Below are 24,701 nucleotides of genomic sequence, written 5' to 3' on the forward strand. Positions count from 1 at the left end.
GAAGCTACTTAAGGGGGACAGACAAGACAAAGAAACGGATGGAACAATATTGCATTGACTCATCCGGTGCCCGACAAACTCAGAAATTAAAGACTTCAACTCAACACTTTGCCCCTTGTCCAAATTTCTGTCCAATTGTTCATTGGCTGTCCAACTTAGCCAATGTCTCTGTGTTGTTTAACCGAGCCCGTAGGACCGCATCATCTGGACCTCGCACCCCATCCTCAGCTGCCACCTGCGAAACATCAGGCACGCCCACCCCAAAAGCGCGCGCCACAGGACTAGCCGCAGTTATCTCACCCACCACCTGCAATGGCGAGGAATAATACGGCTCTAGTAGGTTGACATGACAGTGTTGTTTTTTCTTCCTGCGCTCAGGAGTAGACACCACATAGTTACTCTCCGAGATTTTACGCAGGCCAGTGAAAGGACCGGAGTATTTCGCCCCAAATGGCGAACCCAGATTGGGCAGCAGTGCAAGCACTTGTTCACCAGGGCTGAACACTCTATATGATCGTAGCCACCGCCTTACGATCATACAATCGTTTCATTTTTGTTTGAGCCACACACACATGTTCAGTAGCCAATTTCCCAGCCAACAACAATCTCCGGCGAAAACCATATACATAGTCAGCCAAATTCCCAGGTGGCTCCTCACCACCATCCAAATCACTGCCCAACACTGACAAAAATGTGCGTACTTTGTGACCAAAAACCAATTCATGTGGGCTAAAACCCGTGCTGTCCTGTACGAGTGCACGCACCGCCAGTAACAACCAAGGCAACCCATCCTCCCAATCAATCTCGTTTAAGTTCCACACAATAAGCGCGCAACAACGCTTTCAGGGTGCCATGGAAACGTTCACGAACCCCCTGGCTTTGGGCATGATACGCGCTACTCAGATTGTGCTCTATGCGCAGTTGTTTTAATGCCGCTCGGAACGTCTGGGAAGTAAAGTTTGACCCTCGATCACTTTGAATTACTTTGGGTAACCCAAAAATGGATATGAACTGAGACAAAGATTTAACAACTGATCTCGTTGTTATTGTTCGTAAAGCATAGGCCGCAGGGTAACGCGTGGCTTGGCACATCACAGTGAACAGATACACATTTCCAGACTTAGACGGGGGCAACTGACCCACACAATCGATAACCAAGTGTTCAAACGGCGTGCCCACGGACTGGATGGGTTGTAGCGGCACAGGTTTAATTGACACATTTGGTTTACCTGCCAGTTGACAAGCATGACAAGCTTTAACGTACCCCGCTACATCTCTTTTAATACGTGGCCAATATAAATGCTGTAACACACGATTGTAGGTCTTTCTCACCCCAAAATGTCCAGACGCGTCCCCGTGCGCAGTTTTCAACACTACATCACGGTACTCTACAGGCATCACCACCTGCAACACCTGATCTGCCACACCCGTGTCTCCATGAGGTGACCACCTACGCACCAATAATCCCTTCTGGATCGAATACCCATGCTTGGCTTGATCAGTACCAGAGACGAATGCAAAATACTTCTCAAGACTTGAATCATTCTTCTGTGCTCCAATTATCTCACTGGAAGACAATGGTGCTGGTAACTCTGGGACAAACACTTTACCTGCACCAGTCTTGGACACATCAGACGACTTCTCTGTCTGCGCACGAGCCATCGCTCGCGTCACAGCGCAGGCAGTGAACACCTCTGGGAAATCCAGAAGACATTAGTCCGGCTTTGCTGATGCTGTAGTTACTGATTTTACCACCGGAAAAGGACATGACTCCTCAGGCCATACGCAATCCCCCCCCAAATTATTTCCAATAATCAGGTCAATATCATCTACAGGCAGTCGGACGTACAGCGATAATCACTTCGCCATTCACAAATCCAGAATGTAACTTAATTTTGTGCAATGGCACTGGAAACGGATGAAAGCCAATTCCCCGAATCAAAACACGGCTCCCAGTGTCTGATAAAGAGGAGTAAGGCAAAGACGATTGACATATAAAACTCTCAGATGATCCTGTGTCACGCAGTATTTTTACTGGCACTATACGATCATCTCCCATCATTGACACAAACCCTTCTGTAATGAAAGGAGCATAGTTAGACATGGTTGTTCCTTTAGGTTTATCATCCATCCTTTTTACATCCTGTACATTAGACTGCTCGTGAACAGTCTTCGTAGCCTTCAACTGAACCACATTTGCCTTTCGTTCATTTCCCAAATGCGCAGCATGAATCGAAGCCACACAGCCGACGTCCTTGACTTCCCTATTAATTTCTGTAAGCCTACTCTTTCTGTGAGCAAGCAAAGCTGGACAATCCATTTTCCAATGGCCCAATTGCCAACAATAATTACATTTATTGTCTTCTTCACTTTTGCTATCGGTTCTGCTATGAGGCACCGAATCCAACCTTCCAGGAGGACCCACATTTCCACGAACCACTTGTGCATCAACGTCGCGGTGATCTCTGCTGTGGTCGCGGTCATCTCTCCGATTGTCATACCGTTGCGAGTAGTCTCGTACATAGGCTAATTGATTCTTATGAGTCAACCCATAGCCATCAGCGAGGACAGCAGCCTTGGCTGCTGTCTTCACTTTATGCTCGTTAAGATATGTAACAATGCGTTCTGGCACTATGTTTTTGAACTGTTCCAACATCACTAAATTACGCAAGCCATCGAATTCAACAACACCCTCTGCAGTGAGCCAGCGATTGAAAAAATTTGCGAGCTCCCTGGCTACCTCCGAATGAGTTTGCCTTTCGAATTTTCTTAAATTTCGAAAACGTTGTCTGTATGCTTCTGGAACAAGTTCATAGCACTTCAGCACAGCCTCTTTTACTTTCTCATAACTTCTCCTTTCTTCAAAAGACAAAGCCACAAACGCTTCTTGTGCGCGGCCAATTAGAACAGTCTGTAACAGCAGAGTTTTATTCTCGCTACTCCAATTTTGATTTGCAGCAACATTTTCAAATAATGAAAAGAAGACATCAGGATCACGCTCATTGAACTTTGGAAGGAACTTAATCATACTTCCCAAGCCTGAATGCTGGCCGGCACTGCCTCTACCCTCAGCTTCCAACTTAAGCCTGGTGCGCTCAAGCTCTTGAGCTTGTTCTTGTTCATGCTCGGTATGCTTAAGCCGTTCCATCTCAAGCAATCGATCTTTCTCTCTTTCGAAAGCCTTGATTCTCCTCCGCTCTAACTCTTGCACCACCACCCATTTCTTATGTTCCCTCTCTTGTTCGATATCTAATCTCTTTTGTTCTAACTGCATTTGCAAAAGTTCTTTTTGCTCATCAAACGTTAGTTGACTCATGTTGGACAATGGTTGGTCAGGCACCGTCAATGGCGTTGGCTCTACAGGTGTACCCCCAGACAATACCTGTTTCTCCTTTAAACGCTCCCGAATGAAATCCACTAACTGATCTTTATTAGACCTCTTTGGAATGGTCACCTCAATCAAATAATAATCTGCTATACAAAACAACTGCTCTTTTGTCAACTTTACCAGTAAACTCTCTGATGGAGCAACCAAAAAGTCATCATATCCACTGATGATCAATGTACACGATCCAAAAGCAGAACTAACCATCGGTCTTCCAGTACTTATCCAATAATCTAACCACATAGCCCACACAAAAGAAAAGATATAGGCCTAATGCAAAGTGAAATCAAATTCACGCAGAAGAACAGACCAATCAGAGCCCTCCCCCTAAACATTTACCCCCCACTACTATAAACTATCTTCGCGCTGAGTCCGAGGACCAGGATGATTACATAATTTACTCACCAAACGCTGCTAAAGCCCGTACCGTCCCGACAGAAGCCAATAAGGTCGGTTCTCCACAGCGGTGCCCTGGCCCAGAAACAGTGACAAGGCAGCCTATAAACCCAGCGCGGAAGCGCTCTAGAATGGGGATGACAATGGCTCCAAATGACTGGTCGCTCCACTACGAGAAAAGCATTCACCCTTCCAAAAAAACAACAATATGTGGCTAAATGAAAGCTCCCCAATTTTCCTCAAAACCAAGCTTAACCAAAGGATAATCAGCGCTGATCTCCCCAAATCAAACAATCGGCGTTCAGAAGCCGGTAGACCCAAACTACGCCTACCACGACTTGAATCACAAAAAGTAATCGCCGATCACGTGAGTCACTACACCGCACTCGGCTGTTGAGTGGGAATTACAGTAAACCTACCAAATTAAAACCAAATTCAGGGTTACAATACGGCTGGACGAGCCCCCATTATGTCAGGACCACTTGGCTCGAGTAGAGCTGACATAACAAAGGGAGGCCACGCTGATTATAAAGATGGAACAATTATTTATTTAAAGTGCTAAATGCAAAACCTTAGCAGTAAGTGGAAGCCAAACCAAAAGTGTAGTGCATATCAGTAGATGTAATATAAAGCAAAGTGACGTAAAGATGAGGAGCTGCAGCCAGCCCTTCCCCGTCAGGCCATAGCAGTAGTGAGAGAGTCCGAGCCGACGGGAAAGGCGTCTTTTATCTCCAGCTCAATCAGCCCAGTCATTAGCCTGGCACGGCCCATAGAGACAGCTCCCCCTAGTGGCGATAGAAGGAACACGGACACGGAACACGGATAATCATGACACGCCAAGCAAGGCAGGTAGAGAGGCACATATAGCACGGCAAAGCTGGGCGTGACAAGCGGGTTGGCTGGTAACCTGAAGGTTGTTGGTTCGATCCCTGGCTCCTCCTAGCTGAGTGTCGAGGTGTCCTTGAGCAAGGCACCTAACCCTGACTGTTGGCTCCAGACGAGCTGGCTGTCGCCTTGCATGGTTGACTCCGCCGTTTGTGTGTGAATGTGTGCGTGAATGGTGAATGTGAGGCAATATTGTAAAGCGCTTTGGGTGGCCAATGGTTAGAAAAGCGCCATATAAATGCAGTCCATTTACATTTATTTATTTGTGTGGGCCGACCCAATACTGCCTGTTCACCCCCTCAGTCAGACCTCCACCATAATGCTAACTGCTCTCTTGCTCTCTCACTCCATTGCTGTCTGTCTTTCGGTCCCCCTCAATGGCTCTCCTCTGCGTCTCCCCATCTGTTATCTCGCTCTCTTTCCACCCACTCTCCCTCTTCTCCACTTCTTTCACTCTCTCTCTGACTCCACCTCACTCTCTATCTCTCCCTCCACTCTCCCCCCAATGTGTCTCTATTTATCTTCCTCTCTGATGTACACATAAGTAGGGCCCGACCGATATTGATTTTTGAGTGCCGATGCCGATGCAGATTATTTTCAGAGAAAAATTACGATTACGATTTAATCGGCCGATTAAAAAAAAAAAAGCAAAAAAAAAGCAAATAAAACTTAGTTTTTGATGCCTTAAATATACTTTAAACACTTTTGACGAATATGTGAATTGAATGCAGAACCTTTGAGTGTTTTAGAATACATTGACAGTAGTGGTGAAACGGATCAGTGTGTCCACGGTTCGGTTCAGATAACCGTTTTGGGCCTCGGTTTCGGATACGGTTCGGATTAGGATCATGTCCGTGATAGTAAAAAGGCAGACTTTTTTTTTGACGGAGGGTCGCTGACAGGCTGAAGGGAGGGGCGGGAAAATTGGCTCGGGCAGCACTGGAGAGAATGCATTCCGCTGGGTCCTAAACACCCTTTTGTATCGGACGTAGGCTACAGTAGGCAAAATACGCTACATAAGGCAATGCCTTCATGAAACCGAAATCCGCGGATCTCCAGAATGCTCCGAACTGTGGTAAACGAACCGAACGGATTCGGATACAATTCGAATCCGCTGCAGGCCTAATTGACAGTCAAAAATGAGTGTAATGTAAAATGTAAAATAAATAACTAACAACCAATGTGCTGCGCTCGTGAGCAGTGACTAACACGTGCGTGCTGAGCAGTATGGTCTCACCGTTAGAGTCTATAGTATAACAAATTAACATTGCCTGGGACCTAAAGAAAAACAGGCACAACATGCTCAAACAACACGTCTTGTGTACATTGGTGAGGTGAGCGCGCAGCTGCCTGAGCGAGCGTGCTTTCATGTTGTAAGGTAAAATTCAATCTGCAGGATACTAAGCGCAATAACATTTAAAGAAAAAAAAAAAAAATCGGTTGTAATCGGCGTCTTTTTGGCCGATGCCGATTATTTTCGAAAAGGCTATAATCAGCCGATTAAATCGGCAGGCCGATGAATCGGTCGGGCCCTACACATAAGTCATTAGCAGACGGCCTACCTACCACACACACACACACACACACACACACACACACACACACACACACACACACACACACACACACACACCCGTCCACCGTTACGCAGGTCTGTGAACCCACACCAGCTTCTGTGTTATGAAGTCAACACAAGTCACAGCACATTACTGCTGGTCAACTGGAAACTTGAAGTGATGGAGAGTCACTGACTGCTGGTCTACTTGAAACCAGCAGTGATGCAGAGTCACTCACTGCTGGAGACGGGGAGGGAGTCAGGGAGGGAGGGAGTCGGGGAGGGAGGGAGATGGGGAGGGAGACTGGGTGGGAAGGAGTCGGGAGGGAGGGAGACTGGGAGGGAGGGAGTCGGAGAAGGAGGAAGACGGGGAGGGAGGATGTCTGGGACGGGGACCACACTGGTGGTCTGTACACAATCACAAACTAACTCCTGTGTAAACAATGTGCAGTGGCCTGAGCTCAGTGTCATTCTCCTTCTCATTCATTGCAAACATATTCATTACTATTGCCTCCAGTGACTGACCACACACACCTTTTACTATGACTTTGGCCTTGCCCTCATTAAACCTCCATGAGCCTCTATATATTGTAATTTCCACACACACCGTTGACGTTCTTCAATGTACGATCCCCCCCCCCCAGCTGCTGGAGCCCGTGTGCCATCAGCTGTTTGAGCTATACCGGAGCACCGAGGACCGCCTTCGCCGCTTCACCCTGCAGTTCCTGCCCGAGCTGGTCTGGGTGTACCTGCGCGTCACGGCCAGCAGGGACCGCCAGAGCAACGGCTGCATCGAGGCCCTCCTGCTGGGAATGTACAACCTGGTGGGTGCCCCCCCTGGGACCTGGGTCAGAACTCATTGAAAAGGCCTTTGTTAAGGAGAAAAGCTGGTCCTCTAAGGGAAGGGGGCTGAAGGCCTTTGTTAAAGGTCCCATGGCATGAAATTTTCACTTTGAGGTTTTCTAACATTAATGAGTTCCCCTAGCCTGCCTATGGTCCCCAAGTAGATAGAAATTGTGTTAGGTGCAAAACAAGCACTAGGTATCCTGCTCTGCCTTTGAAAAAACAAAGCTCAGACGCGCCGATTTGGAATTTTCCCCGTTACCTCCCCTTCTATGCTTTGCCCGCCCAGAGAATTTTGCCCGACGATGAGCTATGACTGTTATACACTTCTGCTGTTGGTGTTATGGCGCATAACACGTCGGGTTCTCTGACGTCTCTGGTATTTCAACGACTCGTAGTGGGGGTTCCGATAAGGGGGAGGGGGCTGAGGGTGATGATGGCACTTCGTCATCATCAATAATCCAAGCAGTAAAAAGGCTCCTGGGTAGCAATACAGGTAAGGCTGAACGATTAATCAAATTCAAACCGAAATCGCGAAAGGCTGCGATACTGACGCTTACCGTTACTGAAAGATTTATATTTATTTTTCTTTTACAATTCAATAGTTAAATAAAGACGTTATATCAATTCATCTCAACCCATCGGCCTGGCCTAAAGGAAGGAGCAGTTTATATGTTGACTAATTCCAATGTTGTGTTGGTCATACTAAAGAATGATTTATTGCTTCTTCAGTGAATAATAGGGGTGTGACGATACACTCAGCTCACGAGACGAGACGAGACACGATATTGGGTTCACGAGAACGAGACGAGATTTTAAGAAAACTCCAATGACAAATTATGACTGGACCAACAGACTTTTATTTAACCAAGTCGCGCATGCATTTTGAAATGTTTTATTATAACTCTTTACATGCATGAAATTGAAACTAAAACTAACATTTATAAAAGTTAAATTAAAATAAATTCAATTAAATAATTCTCTTCTTTTTTTTTTGCAAACAATATTATGTGCAAAACCAAATCAAAGTACACAAAATGTACTTTGATTAAATGTATTCGTTTTCGCGGTTATTCAGCCTCTTCTTCTCCTCTGGAAAAACACGGCCGCATTGCATTGTGGTATACGGGCGTAACATGTAGGCTACATCGTATGTGCACTCAAATTTTGGGTATTTTAAGTGCACTATATAGTGCATGAAATGAACCACTGAGAATTCGAACACCACTACAAAAGCGAGCACCCTATATAGTACACTATATCCGTGATAGGGAACGATTTCGAACACAGCTTATGGCTGCTTTCGATGCTTCCCGTGCTTTCCCTCCTTCTCCTTCTCCTCCTCTTCTTTTCCTTCTCCTTCTTTAGGTTCTGGCAGCCTAGCGCATTACTGCCCCCACAGGCGACAAATAGAAGTTTAGATGAATCACAAATCTCGCGAGGCAGATTTTTAACGCGACGGGTAATATCGTCAAGTTTACTCTCGCGAGATCTCGTGGCACGAGATCTCGTCACACCCCTAGTGAATAATATAGATCATAAGTGTTACGGTATCCAACAAACATAAAATCAGCAGCCTTTGGACAACTCAACATAAAGACAGACGACATGGTTTTTGGGGAAAACATTGCTTAATGGTTGACAGTGATCGTAAGGTTTCGCACAAGTGAAACCAGTACCAGCAACCAAAAAAAAAACCCGTCGGCAGAAAAGGCCTAGGGTATTACCACATAACAGAAGGGGGAAAATGCAAAGGAAAAACCTCCCTTTAACTGCCTGGGATGTTCAGCTTATCTAGCTTCCTTGCCCGACAGCGGACAAAATACAACTATATAGCTACGCTTGCTCTTGCCTTAACGTGCAGAAAGTAACAACCAAGAACAACAAATATGATATTTTAAACAGAATTTACAAAAGGTACAAGTGTGCCAGCGTCTGCTCAGTTGAGAGAGAGAGTCAGCCGCCATCTTCCACTTGGCTTTATATGCGTGGGGGTGGCGCCAACAATCAGGGCGAGCCAAACAGCAACCTGCAGCCACAATGCTCCGCCTCCAGGAGGTGATTGAAATGATTGAGTGCAGGAGGCAAAAGCAAGACATTAGTGCAAAACAAACAAAAACAGCACAAGACCCAGCACTACCACGTAACACCCCCAACCTTAAAGAAATGATTGGAGGGTTGCCTTAGGCAAAATTTAAACCAGCGACCAAACATATTTCCCAATGTATACAGGAATGCGTAAACATTTAAATATACTCCTCAACTTCAGCTGACTACTCTGCTGCAGTTCAACTGGAAAGGAAAATAATTTAGAAAAGAAAACAATAAACCCACAATTAATTTACATAATTTTCTACCTGCTACAACATTTTCGCGTAGTAGCTGGGGCATTCCGCATACCAAATGGCATGACCGTGTATTGTAGAAGGCCATCAGGTGTAACGAAGGCAGATATCTCCTTAGCACGTTCGGTCAGCGGAATTTGCCAGTAGCCTTTGAGGAGGTCAATCTTGCTAACGTAAACAGCCGAACCAAGACGATCTATGCAATCGTCCATGCGTGGTAGTGGAAAACTATCCGGCTTGGTTACAGTGTTAAGCTTCCTAAAATCCGTGCAAAATCTAGCAGTGCCATCTGATTTTTGGCACGAGGAGGCATGGGGAACTCCATGGGCTGAAACTTGGTTCTGCAATGCCATTGTCTACCATAAACTTGACTTCTTTTTGAAGCTTGGGGCGTTTAAGTGGGTTGGCATAAGCGTGTTGTTTAATTGGCCTACTATCCCCAACATCAACATCATGAGTAATAGCTGAGGTACGACCTGGAACATCAGTAAACAAATTCAGATAAGAAAAAGAACGGCTAAATCTTCATGCTTTGAATAAGATAATGGTGAAAAAAAAAAATCAGATCAGAGAGGATTTCTGAATTTTTCAATCTGCCCTCAACCACCTTAGCAGCCGGGTAATGAACACCCACCTCACCAAGCAGCAACGCGACAGGTCCACGCTGCGTTGGTGCTGAGGTAAAGTGCGCAGCACTAGCTGTACTGGACAGCGCAACCGCTGAAACGATCCCTTCAACGGGGACCATAACTTTGGCAGCAGCATCTCGCTCACAATAGCGTTTGAGCATGTTGATATGACACAAGCGAGATGTCTTCCTCCTGTCTGGTGTGGCTATGACGTAATTAACCTCACCAACACGTCTTTCGACACGATATGGACCGGTGTAGCGCGGTTGAGGAGCGGAGCCGAGAATGGGAAAAAATACCATGCTTATCACCAGGTTTAAGCTCACGCAGGACAGTTTTTCGATCGTAACGCTGTTTCATTCGTTTATGGCTAAAGCCAAAGTTTTTCTTAGCCAATTCGCAAGCTCGGTGAAGCCTTACACGAATTTTGGACACATAGTCAGACACACTGCGAGGAGGAGATGTGTTCTCAGTCAACATCGATTCTCTGAGCACCTTCACGGGCCGCGGACAGTATGCCCGAAAACAAGCTCCGATGGGCTAAAACCCAGCGACTCCTGAACCACTTCACTCACAGCAAACAAGGCAAAAGGAATGCCTTCGTCTCAATCGCGCTTGAACTCGAGACAGAATGCGCGAGGCATTGATTTTAACGTTCTAGTGCGCCTTGAGTCGGGTGATAACGGCTAGATGTGATGTGTATAATACATAGTTGTCGCATGGCTTGTTTAAATAACAGTGCAGCCAACGCTCACATAACAGAAAGGGTAAAACATCCTCCATTGAAAAAACTATCGGTGGAGAACGAAATCCCGGACAAGCCCCCATTTTTATGTTACGGTGTCCAAACATAAAATCAACACCCTTTGGACAACCCAACATAAAGACAGACGACATGGTTTTTGGGGAAAACATTGCTTAATGGTTGACAGTGATCGTAAGGTTTTGCACAAGTGAAACCAGTAACAGCAATAAAAAATAAAAACCCGTCGGCAGAAAAGGCCTAGCTGATTACCACTTAACAGAAAGGGAAAAATGCAAAGGAAAAACCTCAATTTAACTGCCTGGGAGGTTCAGCTTATCTAGCTTCCGTGCCCAAGAGCAACAACAAATATGATATTTTTAACAGAATTGACAAAAGGTACAAGTGTGCCAGCGTCTGTGCTCAGATGAGAGAGAGAGTGAGCCGCCATCTTCCACTTGGCTTTATATGTGTGGGGGCTGTGCCAACAATCAGGGCGAGCCAAACGGCAACCTGCAGCCACAATGCTCCGCCTCCAGGAGGTGATTGAAATGATTGAGTGCAGGAGGCAAAAGCAAGACATTAGTTCAAAACAAACAAAAACAGCACAAGACCCAGCACTACCAGGTAACAATAAGGAACTTAATAAATTAAAAAAAAAAAAATGTTAAATTGCAATCGCAATATTGGTCAAAATAATCGCAATTAGATTCTTTCCCCAAATCGTTCAGCCCTAACTACAGGCTAGTGGCAGTGGAAACGCAACCTCGGAACTGAGCTGGGCTATACCGCCCCCTCCCTACCGCACCTTTGCAAACCGAACCGTTCCGCACCCTGCAGTGGAAACGCGGCACTAAAGGGTACCACTACTGGGTAGGGTGCCGCTATAGGGTAGGGTGCCGGTACAGGGTACCTCTACAGCAGTGGTGGGCAATTCATTTAAAACAGGGACTGTTATGGAGGGCCGGACCAATAGGCTAAATTCAATTCAGCTCAATATTAATTTGATCTCTTTATAAAAAGCAATAAAATGTAGGGTATTTGATAAGCTGTGACTGGTAAGAGTAAATGTTATGATACCGAATATGACACATAAAGCAGAAAAAAAAAAAAATAAAGCAGACATGGTACAAAATGCAGTTATGTTAGTATTTAAAAACCATTTATTTTTCAGAACAGCAATAAATTAACTTTACACAAATTGTTATCTTTTTGTTTTTAGTTTTACTACTCCATTAGCTGTATTTCAGTTCTTTTTTTCTTGTTCAGTGAGAGAAATCTAGTCTGTGCTTGGCTTGAACAAGTGCACGGAAGTCAGGTTAAATGTTTGAGGTGGATATGCGCAGGACAGCTGACAGGTGATCATCAGTGATAGATCTGCATCCTGGTTTGTTAAACTTCATCACTGAAAATGTTTGTTCACATTCACCAGAGAAAGGTAGGGCAATCCTTTTTGGATCAACCTACCTTTCTCGGGGCATATTAGCGCAGCAGAGTGCACCAAACACTCTTTCCCCTTCAGAAAATGGCTTACTTTTTTGGCGATTTTGTGGGATATCACAAAGCTGGTCTTGGCTGCTGCATCCCTGGATGTGCAACGCTTGGTAAAACAGCCTTGTTGCTTTTGCAGTTTAGCTAGCAAAGCTTCAGATGTCCATGCCCGATGTGCATCAGTCAAGTTGCCGTATTTCTCTGCGTGTTTAGTATTGTAGTGGCGATTCAAATTATAATCCTTTAACACAGCGACCTGTTCTCCACAAAGCACACGGCTTTACATTTGACTTCAGTGAAAAAAATACTTAGAAGTCCATGTTTTGTTAAAAACGCCGCCCCCCCCCCTGTGAAATATTCACTTGAATTTATCTGCCAACTATGAATCAACTATTATAAATACAAAGTAAATCGACAAAACTACATAGCGTCTATCCTCGTTTATTTGTGTGATAGACCGTACTTGCCACTGCCAGCAACCATTTAAATGCGTCTGAACGTCAATGATTTGGGCTAGGCTAGTTATTGGTCATTCGAAATAAAGCCCTCCTCCAAGTCAGGGGCGCCGGCCACGTTGAAGTCCATGTAAGCTTGCAAACTTTTTGCTGTCTATCAAGCAGAGACAGCTTTTCATTTGCCCTCGGGTTACACCAGTGTGCGCCCCAGGCAAATGGTATCGCTTTTCTTTTTTGTTATCACCACATGATCAGACAATTCAGCGAATCAATCAAATAGGCTACCTCCCTCAGCAGCGTTTGCTCAACACGACTACATGTAGAGAAGAGGTAGAACGCTAACTAGCACAGAGTTGCACTTTCCTGCCATTTCAGTGGAGGAATTGGACTCCCAAAGCAATGTTATTCTTAAAAGGAGCAATCACGAAACTGAGGTTCATCCTTTCAAAGTATTGTATTGGATTAAAACTAACAAATGTAACAGGATTTAATTTAAACTAGAGAGTCGACTGTTCCCTTAATATTTATTTATTTATTTTCGTTTAAATAAATATTGATCTAATAATCTAAATAAATAAATAAATTAGTATTTTTTTCTTTTTTTTTTTACTTATATCTGTATGTCATTGCGGGCTGCCAGGAATGTTTCTGCGGGCCGCCATTGGCCCGCGGGTCGCACTTTGAGAACCAATGCTCTACAGCAGTCATACTCAAGTAGCGGCCCGCGGGCCTTTTGTGGCCCGCGGGGTGTCTATCAATGGCCCTCGAGCTGTTTTGAAAAGTTTTTTTAATTATTAAAAAGAAAATAATAATAAAATAAAAATAAGCCGCGATCTCAATACGAGGCTGGGGGTTGCAACGATAAACAGATAGCACTCCAGCCCACAGACCGCTCCAGCCCTCCCAAACTCGAGCCAGACAGTCCATCTCAGCAGCAGTCAAGGCCGATTTAGGGTCGTTTTAGACGCAGAGACGTAAGCACGTAATATACACAAGGGACTTGTTTTAGACAAGTTTTGATTTACGGTTCCTTTAAGGTTCCTTAAGGATTGCGCGTGTTGCAAGGGGATTTTCCGCCAGAACAATAGGGGGAGCAACGAACGAATCTGTGGGCGTGGAAGTGGAAATTGCTGGCTTGTTTATATTTATAATTATCATAATTCGTTCTTGTGTTTTCTTCTTCTCCTTCTTCAAAATTCGTCATTCGCTTCTGTCACAGCCTTTTAAAAATGGCGCTATTGTGCTGTAAAACCGGAAATGTGAGACTCCTGAAAGGATGTGGTTAGCTGGCCAATCACAGTCTTTGCGAGCTGCGTAGGGCCGTAGTGTTTTAGTCGCATAGTCAGGAATTTTGGCCGACGCACTTAAGCACGTAAGGGGGGATATTTTACCGCGCAAGGGGGGGTTATGTATCTTACGTGCTTACGCGTTACGTCTAAAACAGAGCATATATCGGCCTCAGTCACACGTATACCGACCGGCCCCTTGAGTCACTGAAAAAAATTTTTGTGGCCCCTCATCATTTCTACTTGAGTACCCCTGCTCTACAGGGTAGGGTACCGCATCAGGGTACCGCTACAGGGTAGCACTACAGGGTAGCAGAAGGACCCAGGCAGCAGGCAGGTGATGGTGCGAGCAGGTTCCTCCTCAGGCCCTGTGAGGGGAGATGAGGAGCAGCAGGAAGAGAGCTGGCTCATGCATGATTGATGTTTCCATACTATTCCATTTTAACCCAGATCTCTTTACCTTGGTGATGCACCATTGCAGTGTCTAAAGGACTGTTCAAATAGGCTGGCCCACAGTGGTCACCATCAGGGGCGTTTCTAAGTTTCTGAAACATCCGGGGCTTAGCCCAACAGGGAATAAGACAGTGCGCGCGCGGCAAATTTTGTTGTATACTTTTTTTTTTACTTTATTGCGCATGCACATTTTTTTTCATAATGCTTTCCCTAAATAAACCAAATAGGCAGGTAATTATAGCTTTGCTACCTGACTGCTGCTTATCCCCAGACATCTAAAGTTCCATTCAAGTTATTTCAGAGTAAAATGAATACAAGTGAGACAGACCTTACATTACCTATATCAGGGGTGTCAAACTCATTTTCACAAAGGGCCACTCTATGATGAAATGATAATCACACTAAGGGCCGACACGGAGTTTACTGACATGCCTTCTTTTTAATCCAAAAAGTAAAGACAACATATCTATGAATATATTGGATACAACCTGCGTACAGGGTCATATAGGCTAGGTTCATTTCAACATTTTCGGGGACAAATTATAGGTGGGGGGTATGGGGGTGCTCCCCAAAATCTTTTGAGCGTCAAACATTTAATATCCTGCATTCTGGTGGATTTTTATTCATCTATCTGTGCCTTTTCTGCATCATTTTATGGTGGAAATATTTTTTTTTCTGTGTAGGAAAAGACAACATTCAGGTTCCTAAAGAAACAACTATTATGGAATATAATGCAGTAAGGCTCTCAGGCATCCTGGATTTTTCAAAACTTTCTGCAAATTGAAAACATATCACATGTTTTGGGTATTTCCTTTTTAGGAATCATGACTCAGCACCAGTGTTAACTATTTATGACACTTAATTGGTAATGAAATGACAGCCACCATTGGAAGGGTGGGCAGCTAGCTAGTTAGCTAAATTATAACTTAAGGCAAAAGTTAGAAACAAATCATGTTAGCATTCATCCTTGGACACTTCACACAATCAGTCATCAATATTGGCATGCTATTTAGCCTCATAGATTGGCCTACTTACAGCCCACAGAAAACTGACATATTTTCTTCAATGCAAGTTCATCAATTCATGGCTTAAAATCTTGAGCAGTAGAACAGAAATTTCTAGCAGTAAATTACGCAAGAGTCATAACAAATGGGAGAATGTGCGACGTGCGGATATGGCACAGGCTCTGCATGCAGCAAAATATCAAAAAAAATTATTATTATTATTTTTTTAACAGAAAAGATTCGGGGCTAATCAAATTAGATCCGGGGCTTTAGCCCCGAATAAAACAGCCTAGTGACGCCACTGGTCACCATATGGTTCAGTGATGAGACGCTGGAGTTATTTTCCTGAAAGGCAATACTGATGAATTCATATGTTGATGATGGCACTTTGTCATCATCAAGAGGTAATAATTCAAATTCAATCTTTCTGTGGTAATGGGTTTGTGCATGACATCACAGATCACATCACCTCATCCCTCACTCTCCACCTCAAGCTGGTGTGTGGTGAGCGTTCTGGCGCCGATTGGCTGCCGTGCATCACCCAAATGGGTGCTACATACTGGTGGTGGTTAGTGAGGTCCCCCCCCCCCCTTCACTGTAGGCGTCTTTGAGTGTCTAGAAAAGCGCTAAATAAATTCAATGAATTATTATTATTATTATTAGATGATATCTCAACTGTGCACAGATTTACAACAAGATTAAGAAAATCAATACCAACTCATTGATTTTTAAAATGCTGGATCCCTGGATCTCTGGATTAACACTGGTCTCAGACAGGTATCATTAGGTACTTCATTAGGGTTCAGACTGGGACTACGACCAGGGGAAGTAACCTGACAGCTCCCATCTCCAAACACCATGCAGCAGAACATGTCAACACACAACCTGGCAACCTGCAGTCCTGACTCCTCTCCTCCCAGTCTGGTACACTTTACTTCAGACCTGACTCCTCTCCTCCCAGTCTGGTAGACTTTATTTCAGTCCTGACTCCTGTCCTCCTAGTCTGGTAGACTTTACTTCAGTTCTGACTCCTCTCCTCCCAGTCTGGTAGACATTATTTCAGTCCTGACTCCTCTCCTCCTAGTCTGGTAGACTTAACTTCAGTCCTTACTCCTCCCACCCGGGCCACGCCTCCACTCTCAAAAACCCTCCAGAACTGAAGATCCCCGATCATCAATATAAATGAATGTGATGCGATGCAAAGAGCATTCACTTACTCTGATTAGACTTTTTCCTCCTGCTCCTCTCCCCTTTCCTCTCTCCCCTCTCCTTCCTCATTCACATCAATTTCCTGTTTTTTGTGTTTCAGGAGATTGTGGACAAAGATGGCAACAGCAGGCTCCTCTCCTTCACCATCCCGTCTCTGTCCAAGCCCTCGGTGTACCACGAGGTGAGTCTCCCGTCCGTCCCTCCGTCTGTCCGCTCCTCTGAATCACAAACTCAAAGGAAGATTTTTGGGTTTTCTGTCAACATGGTTTGCAAGTAGAGATGTCCGATATTATCGGCCCACCGATATTATCGGCCCGATATTAGCATAAAAATGTAATATCTGTCAATATCGGTATCGGATTTTTTTTGCCTTAAAACCGATTTTTTTTTTTTTTTTTTTTTTATAGCTCAAATAAATGTTTTCAAAATTGTGCAGTACAGTGCACATTGTAATTGACTCATATTTGTGCATTTATTCAATTAAGGTTATTGAGTTTTAGTTAAAGAAACATACTGCAATGTTGCACATAGTTGTTCAGGTACAATGTTTTATCATTTGTGAAGTCAAGTTTGCCCTATTTGTTGTGGGCATTGTCAAGATTATCTCAGGGAGAGTGTAATCCAAACTGTTGTCTGAGACCATTAAAAAAATAAAAATAAACATGGCACTTTTCCCTTAAATTAAGTTGAAGTACTTTTCTTATTTTGCACAGACAATGTTAACATTTGGAAAGCCTTGTTGCATTCAAGAATGCATCCAGTGGGGCATCACAATAACATTAAGCATGTTGTGTTAATTCCACAACAGGAGATATGTAATGTTACCTAAATTAGGTTTGAGGAAAAATAACCCAAATATCGACATCGGTATCGGCTGATATCGGAATCGAAAATCTAGAGTTGGACAATATCGCATATCGGATATCGGCAAAAAAGCCAATATCGGACATCCCTATTTGCAAGCATGATGGTTATTTTAAGCGTACAAAGTAGAAGAGGCTCTTACCTTGCCAAGGTGCAATGTTCCACATCAATGGAAACTATTATGCAAGTCGTTCTCTCTTAACGCCCTTCTTGTCTTCCAGATTCTCTCTTCGCTGTCTTGCTGAGGTTTCCCTAATCTTTTCAGCCATGTATCAGTCTTCATATCTTCTGCATTGCTGCAGACAGTGTCTGTATCTAATTATCCCACTCTTCTAACCTCATTCATTCCTCACCCTTCATCTCGATGACCATCAAGGGAATGAGCTCCTCATCAAGGGAATAAGCTCATCATCAAGGGTTAGGGTCTGCCCCCGCTGGGACATGGCTCTGTGTCTGTCCGTCTCTCAGTCTCTGTGTCCATCTGTCCGTCTCTGTGCCCTTTTGTCTATCTCGGAGTCCTTCTTTCTGTCTCTCTCTCTGTCCGTTTGTCCGTCTCTGGGTCCGTCTGTCTGTCTCTGTGTCCATCTCTACGTCCGTCTCTGTGTCTGTCCATCCGTCTTGGTGCCTGGGCTTTGGTGTCCAGTCGCTCTGGATTTGGTCAAACCCATCCAAGTGGCTTTGGTCCCTCTTCAATTATTCACTGAACAGACAAAGCCTCTCTCCCTCCATTAAAAAGAACCACCGGTTCCACCGCAGACATCAAATTGCAGAATCTTAATGTGCCTTTCATCTCGTCAAGGGAAGGGAACCTGGGGAATAAGCACATATCCTAATTGGTTTGTGTATGTGTGCAGCCCTCCAGCCTGGGCCCCATGGCGCTGACGGAGGGGGCCCTGTGTCAGCATGACCTGATCCGGGTGGTGTACAGTGGAGTCCATCCACAGAGAGAGACCTTCACTGCACAGAACAGGTACCCCCACCCCAAGAGAGAGACCTTCACCGCACAGGACAGAAACCTTTAAGAAGATAGAATCCCAGCCCTCACCTATAAAAGCTTTTCTGGCTCGACATCTGTCCACCCCGGAGCGATCCTCAGCTCAACCTTCAAGGGGAATCAGACGGCCTGCTGGGGGACGCACCAGGACACACACACAGTCAGATAGACACATGACCTGTGTGGTAAAATCAGAGGAGATCCTGAAGCCAGGGGGGCCTGGGCTGCTGCCCCCCACCCTCTGGTGCGTTGCTGTGATCTAGAGCAGGATCGTTCCTCTGCACAGCGTCATTAACGGATGTTACCCTGGAGGTGGTAGGCCCTCAGACACAGAGTATTGACACAGGGGGAAGATGGAGTGGAAGCTCGGACTATTACAGGACAGGATGAGGCCCTGACTAGAGGTGAAGGTAGTTAGTCCTGAAGTCCAGGGTTGGTCAGAGTGGAGTCTGGTTCTCAGAGTCAACCTCAGGAAGGAAGGTTTGTGTGAAGCTCTAGCCTTAGGACGATTCATATAATGGTAATCACACACATTATTCCACTTTCAATTTCAATTATGAGTTGTATATACCTTATAGAATGCAAAAGTAAATATATATGATTAATAAGTTAAAGAAGTAAGTCAAATTCATAGTGGGTTTTGCTAGTATTCTTTACAAGTATTGTGCTAGTAGCAGCGGACTGGTCGGCTCTCCTGAACAGAGCCATCCAACATCTCACAGTTAATAAATTGCCAAAACGATTCTGGATAATTTTGTAGAGTGCTCATGCTCCGGCTGCTACAATTTCATCTGATTAGAAGTATTGACAGAGGAAACTGCTGACCGGGCCTCACGGTGGATCTCAGATAAACACCTCGGACATGCACGGTAAAAAGCTTTCACGTCACGTGACCATGCAGTCTTCCTTTGGAACAATTTAGTTTACTATTGCTGTTTAGAAGTTATTCAGCAGACTCATCTCAGTGCCACTCTGATGTGAATTCAGATCAGTAAGCAGCAGGTTGAGCTAGCGATGTTTCCCAAAGCTTCAGACCCCAGGGATCAAACCAACAACCCTGGGTCTGTAAACGAGGTAGCTCGGTGTGTCCTGGCTCCGGGGTGTGGGAGTTGGAGACTTGTGTGCTGGACATATTACCAAAACCTTTTGGGATGAAAAGTGATGAAAAGGTCTTCTAAATGCCTGTTTTTCCCAGCAATCTGCCTGATGATTTGTAGATTGTCCATCCCTGACGTCAGACTTCCCCCAGCCCTCCCTGCCGGTTGCATGGTGTGTGACTGTGTCTCTGTCTCCAGGTTCGAGGTGCTGTGTTTCCTCATGCTCTGCTACAACTCGGCCGTGGTGTACATGCCCCTGTCCTCCTACCAGTCAGCCTGCCGCATGACCTCACGGTACGTACAACACGCACACGCGCACATGCACACACATACACACGCACACGTATGTAAGGGCCAAGGCTTCTGGGTAATGTCGTTTCAGTCGAATCAGTAATTTCATTGATTATTAGAATTTTGTCGACTTCCGCCTATCTGAAATATATAGATATTTTTTCGAAAGAGACGCTAACGTCAACATCGATATAGTTAAATTTGCGTTGAAAGTACAGCATATTTTATCCCAATAACAGCAGTTTCAAACCGCGACTGCCGCCTGCTATTTCGTAACTCTGCTTATCTCTCTCCCGCTCTGCCTCCGGCTCACACACACACATGCCCCAGCCCCCTTCCATTGACGTCACTGTTTTAAATCCCCTACGGTGCGAAACATGGAGTCCGCCGGCAAATGCGGCGCAGAGGTGCTTGTATGTAAGCAGAAGACAAATGGCTCCATAGTTTGGAAATGTTTTGGGTACAAGGTGTCTGACGAATTACAGAATCCGATTTTTTGTAGAGAGTGCTTCAAATCTGTCACTAAAGGGTCGAGTACGACCAACCTCTTCCATCACTTGCAGCAGCACAACGTGCTCCAAAATGCGTGCAGCGACCCAAAATCTTAAGCTGTCTCGACATTAATTATTTTTTATTCAGATAAAGTTAGTACAGCAATTGTCCCAAAATGATTCCGGACTCCCGGACACCTGCCGGAGTGTCCGGCGGCTGTCCGCTTCGGCGAAGCTCAGCTCCGGCGGGTGTTGCTCCATGTCGCGATTCAATTCTGTGCTTCAGATTGATGAGGAAGTGGAAGAACCAGAGATGTCGGATTTATATTGATAATATAATTATTATTAATATATAATAAGATTCATAATATTCCGGAGGCGCACACAGCTTTTGGCCATGATATTATATATTATAATGTAATGTTCTCAAATACGAGGCGGAGGTAGTGTCTAGTCCACAGTTTATTCAACCATCAAACTGTATTCAATTCCGAACGGTAGGAATAGTTACGGTAAATCCAAACGGTAGGTTGGTAGGCTGTAGTAATAACGGTAACTCCCCCCTCCCCCCCATCAGCAAGGCAGGTTAACGAGCACAGCGACGCAGGCAGGCTGGAAATGAGAGCACAGCGGCGCCACCGAAGTAGAATGATAAGTTGGAGCGCGGCAACGGCAACTATGTTATTGAGTCAACAAATATCGATATTTATCTTATATCGATATTCTGCTTGAAGATATCGAGATATGACTTTTGGTCCATATCGCCCAGCCCTACTTCCGCCCCGCCTCATGCTCTCCTCTTCAGCGAGACAAATGACTAGTATCCCTCTGTCTACCCCAGAGTCGCGCTGAGCTCTAGTGAAGGCCTCTTAATGATGAGCTATTTGAACAATGCCTTCCTCAACTGTCAAAAGGGGGCCAGACCACACATGCTCTGTAGGTCTGGTGCTGTTGTCTGGGACCACCTGCAGACAGTTATGTCGAGACAGATGCACAGACACCCACCGAGCGTTCAGCGCCCCACTGTTGGAGAGCAGAGCCCCCCCCCTAAAGGAATTCTGGTGTTTGATCTCATTAGGATTTGGGGATCTCGGCCCCCCTGCGTCTCATCTGATCCTCCCTGTTCCTCTCGGGTGTTGCTGTGTTTCCCGCTGTGGTTTGCATTATTCCTGCTCGCTCTCAATGGACTCTTCATCTACAGCATTTCCTGTTCCTGTTTTTAATAGATTCCTCCTGTATGACCGTATATGGAAGTTGTTGTCTTTTGTAAACTATGTGACATTGTCTGACCTCACTCGATCTCCGCTTTTACTATGAAATGTACTTCTTCTCTGAGCATGTGTGTTTGGTATGTGCACATTGACCAATGGAAGCCGTTCTCATTGTGTGTGTGTGTGTGTGTGTGTGTGTGTGTGTGTGTGTGTGTGTGTGTGTGTGTGTGTGTGTGTGTGTGTGTGTGTGTGTGTGTGTCCTTAGGTTGTGTGTGTGTGGGTTCCCACGGCAGCAGCAGAAGTCGTGGAGAGAGCCGTGTAACCGTGTGCTGCTAGACCCGGAGTTCATGGTTCAGATGCTGACCGCCGTCTACCACGCAATGTACGTATCTATCCCATAATATTATACAGCTCCATCTACGTATCTATCCCATAATACTATTTAACACCATCTACGTATCTATATGAACAAAAGACAATTCCAACCCAAAGCAAAATAAAAAGCATGTGAAGAAGCAAGTTTAGTAAATTGTCTTCAATCAGAGCAGATATCCTTCATCGCCATGTGGTGGCCATATGGTGCAATTGCGACTGTTTGGCTTGGTGTCATTCAATTATATTTGCCCAGACCTTTTAATAGAGGTGTCAATTGTCAAAATACAATGAGATCTCAAAATATCTACCTGTTTGCCTCATAAAGGTTTTATTGTCAATTTTCCATTAGATTTATGCTTTATTGAGATTTCGCCTGAACCTACCTCCATCTTTAACTTTGTTTGTCATCAAATATTGACCCAGGTACTCACCCAGATGTTGTGCTTTGGCCATATTGGGCTACTATAGGCACTATATGACTAACAACCAATGATGCACGAGGTGGTATTCACTTTAAACATGACATTTATTTCAAGAGGAAATTCAATCTTAAAGCTATATTCACTCTATCCAAGTAATATCCACATTGAATATTTCACTTCACAACCATCTTTCTTTCGGCTCCAACATGACATATTATCGCCCTTGCAGTTGTGGAGATTTTCTCTATTTACGTTGTGTGGGGGTGTGGCCCTGAGCAGCTTGCTGCCACGGTACTATGCGCTCTGTTTACAGTGGATGTATTACCTACTATATAGGCGAGCAGGATACCTAGTGCTCGTTTTACACCGAACTAAAGTTTTAGCCACTGGGGGACCATAGACAGGCTAGGGGAACTCATATTTATGGTAGAAAACCTCTCAAAGGGAGATTTTCATGCCATGGGACCTTTAAAGAAATAGGCCTAGTGATGAAGAGGTTAATTCAAATCTAAATGGTATGCCCTCAATTTTGTGCCAAGTTCTCGCCCCCCCCCCCTGTCTTAAAAATAGTGTTGAATATCGATATTTTCAAGGTATTGTATGGAAGTTATAAAGTGTGGTATGGTGACACTGTCTGGACCAACAGCCTCTCTTTGGTCCTACTGATGAGGAGTTGCAAGGGGTTTAGCTCACAAAGTCCTCGAGGTGTGCACCACAGCCCGGTCCTCCACCAGGCGTTCACCGCAGCCCCGTCCTCCCTGAGGCGTCCCCCACAGGCCTGTCCTCTCTAAGGTGACCCCAAGAGCCCTGTCCTCCCTGAGGCGTCCCCCACAGCCCTGTCATTCCTCTGCTGTCAGGGGTGTCCACCATAGCCACGTCCTTCATCTGTCTCCTCAACACCCTGGGGCGTCCAGCTGCTGCAGTCCTCAGAGACTGCAGGTGGCAGATGCTGTGCGGTGGACTAGGTCTTGGATGTACAGGGGGAAGTGCAACCTGTGGTCGACACGCATCTCTGCGGATGGACGGCAGACCTCCAGTCAGGGAGTCCACGGTCCAGGACCCTGCAGACCTCCAGTCGGGTAGATCCAGGACACCGGTGGAGCGTCTGCCTGCAACGCCAGGAGTTTCCACCATCTCAGTCCTGCTGGGATCCCCTCGTCCTTCTTACATCTCCATGAAAATAATCCAACCAGTGGTCTCAGTCATCTGGATGTGACCATGTAACCGACCATGTGCTCGGCCAGCACATGGTCGGTTTGTGCACCTGGGGCCGTATTCACAAAGGATCTTAGGGCTGAAAGTAGGTCCTAACTGGCGAATTTAGGAGTAACTCCTAAAAATAATGGGCGTGTCACTCTTAAATTTAGGACTCCTAACTTTTTTCACTAAGAGCAATTCACAAAGTATTTTAGGCCTAAAAATAGCACCTAAGTCTAGGAGAGCTTAAAAGTCCTCAAGAGGACTCCTAACTCAGTAAGACCTATTCACAAAGAATCGTAAATGCCTTTGAGACGAAATGTTAGGGTATTAAACTTGTTGTGGAGTTAATGCGCGATGCAATAACATCCCCGACTAACAGGAATAATCAGATTAGTCCCGAAATAAAATGTTTGGCCACACTACGTTATTTAGCAACAGGGGAAATGCAACTTTGCAATGCCGACGATTTAAAAATATCGCAACCATCAGTCAGCCGTGTCATAAACTTTCCTTTGGACATTCAACAATTACACAGGATCAAAGCCAACTTCATGGCAATTGCAGGTATGCCCGGTGCGGTCGGTGCTATTGTGTACGCTATACGCACATAAAAATAATTGCGCCATCAAAAGACGAGGACGTGTTCGTCAATAGGAAGAAAGTGCATTCCATCAACACTCAGGTTGTTTTTGATGCAAATTTTAACATAGCCTACTGGATGTTGTTGCAAAGTGGCCTGGATCTTCAGCTACCCATGATTCGCGCATTTTAATGGTAGGCGGTCTGAGGCAGCTTTTGAGATGTATCAGTTGGGTGTCACTTGCTGGGAGACAGTGACTATCCATGCAAGACGTGGCTCTAGACACCCTACCTCAATCCACAACCGGGAGCACAGTTAAAGTATAACAAGTAAGTGATACGCAGATTACGCTTACTATGCGTAAAACACATCATATTGGCTCTTTGACGCCTTTTAATTGTTGAATCCATATTTATTATTGTTTACTGATTTCTTCCATATATGCTAGAGCACACAAACATACACGAAATGTTGTGGAGAGAGGAATTGGGCAGATGA

General features: G+C 45.1%; 1 protein-coding gene across 3 annotated transcripts in view; it reads left to right on the top strand.

Annotated features, from left to right (window-relative positions):
* Positions 1-24,701, top strand: part of LOC115533713 (protein FAM126B) — an 87,912-nt gene that overhangs the window by 37,010 nt on the left and 26,201 nt on the right. For all 3 annotated transcript variants that reach the window (XM_030344346.1, XM_030344348.1, XM_030344347.1), the window contains exons 4-8: positions 6,866-7,045; positions 16,779-16,859; positions 18,397-18,512; positions 19,832-19,927; positions 21,892-22,008. In XM_030344346.1, coding sequence (XP_030200206.1) covers positions 6,866-7,045; positions 16,779-16,859; positions 18,397-18,512; positions 19,832-19,927; positions 21,892-22,008 — 590 coding nt within the window. The remainder of the gene's footprint in view (positions 1-6,865; positions 7,046-16,778; positions 16,860-18,396; positions 18,513-19,831; positions 19,928-21,891; positions 22,009-24,701) is intronic.

This window comes from Gadus morhua, chromosome 20 (genome assembly GCF_902167405.1).
Source record: "Gadus morhua chromosome 20, gadMor3.0, whole genome shotgun sequence".
Classification (NCBI taxonomy): domain Eukaryota; kingdom Metazoa; phylum Chordata; class Actinopteri; order Gadiformes; family Gadidae; genus Gadus; species Gadus morhua.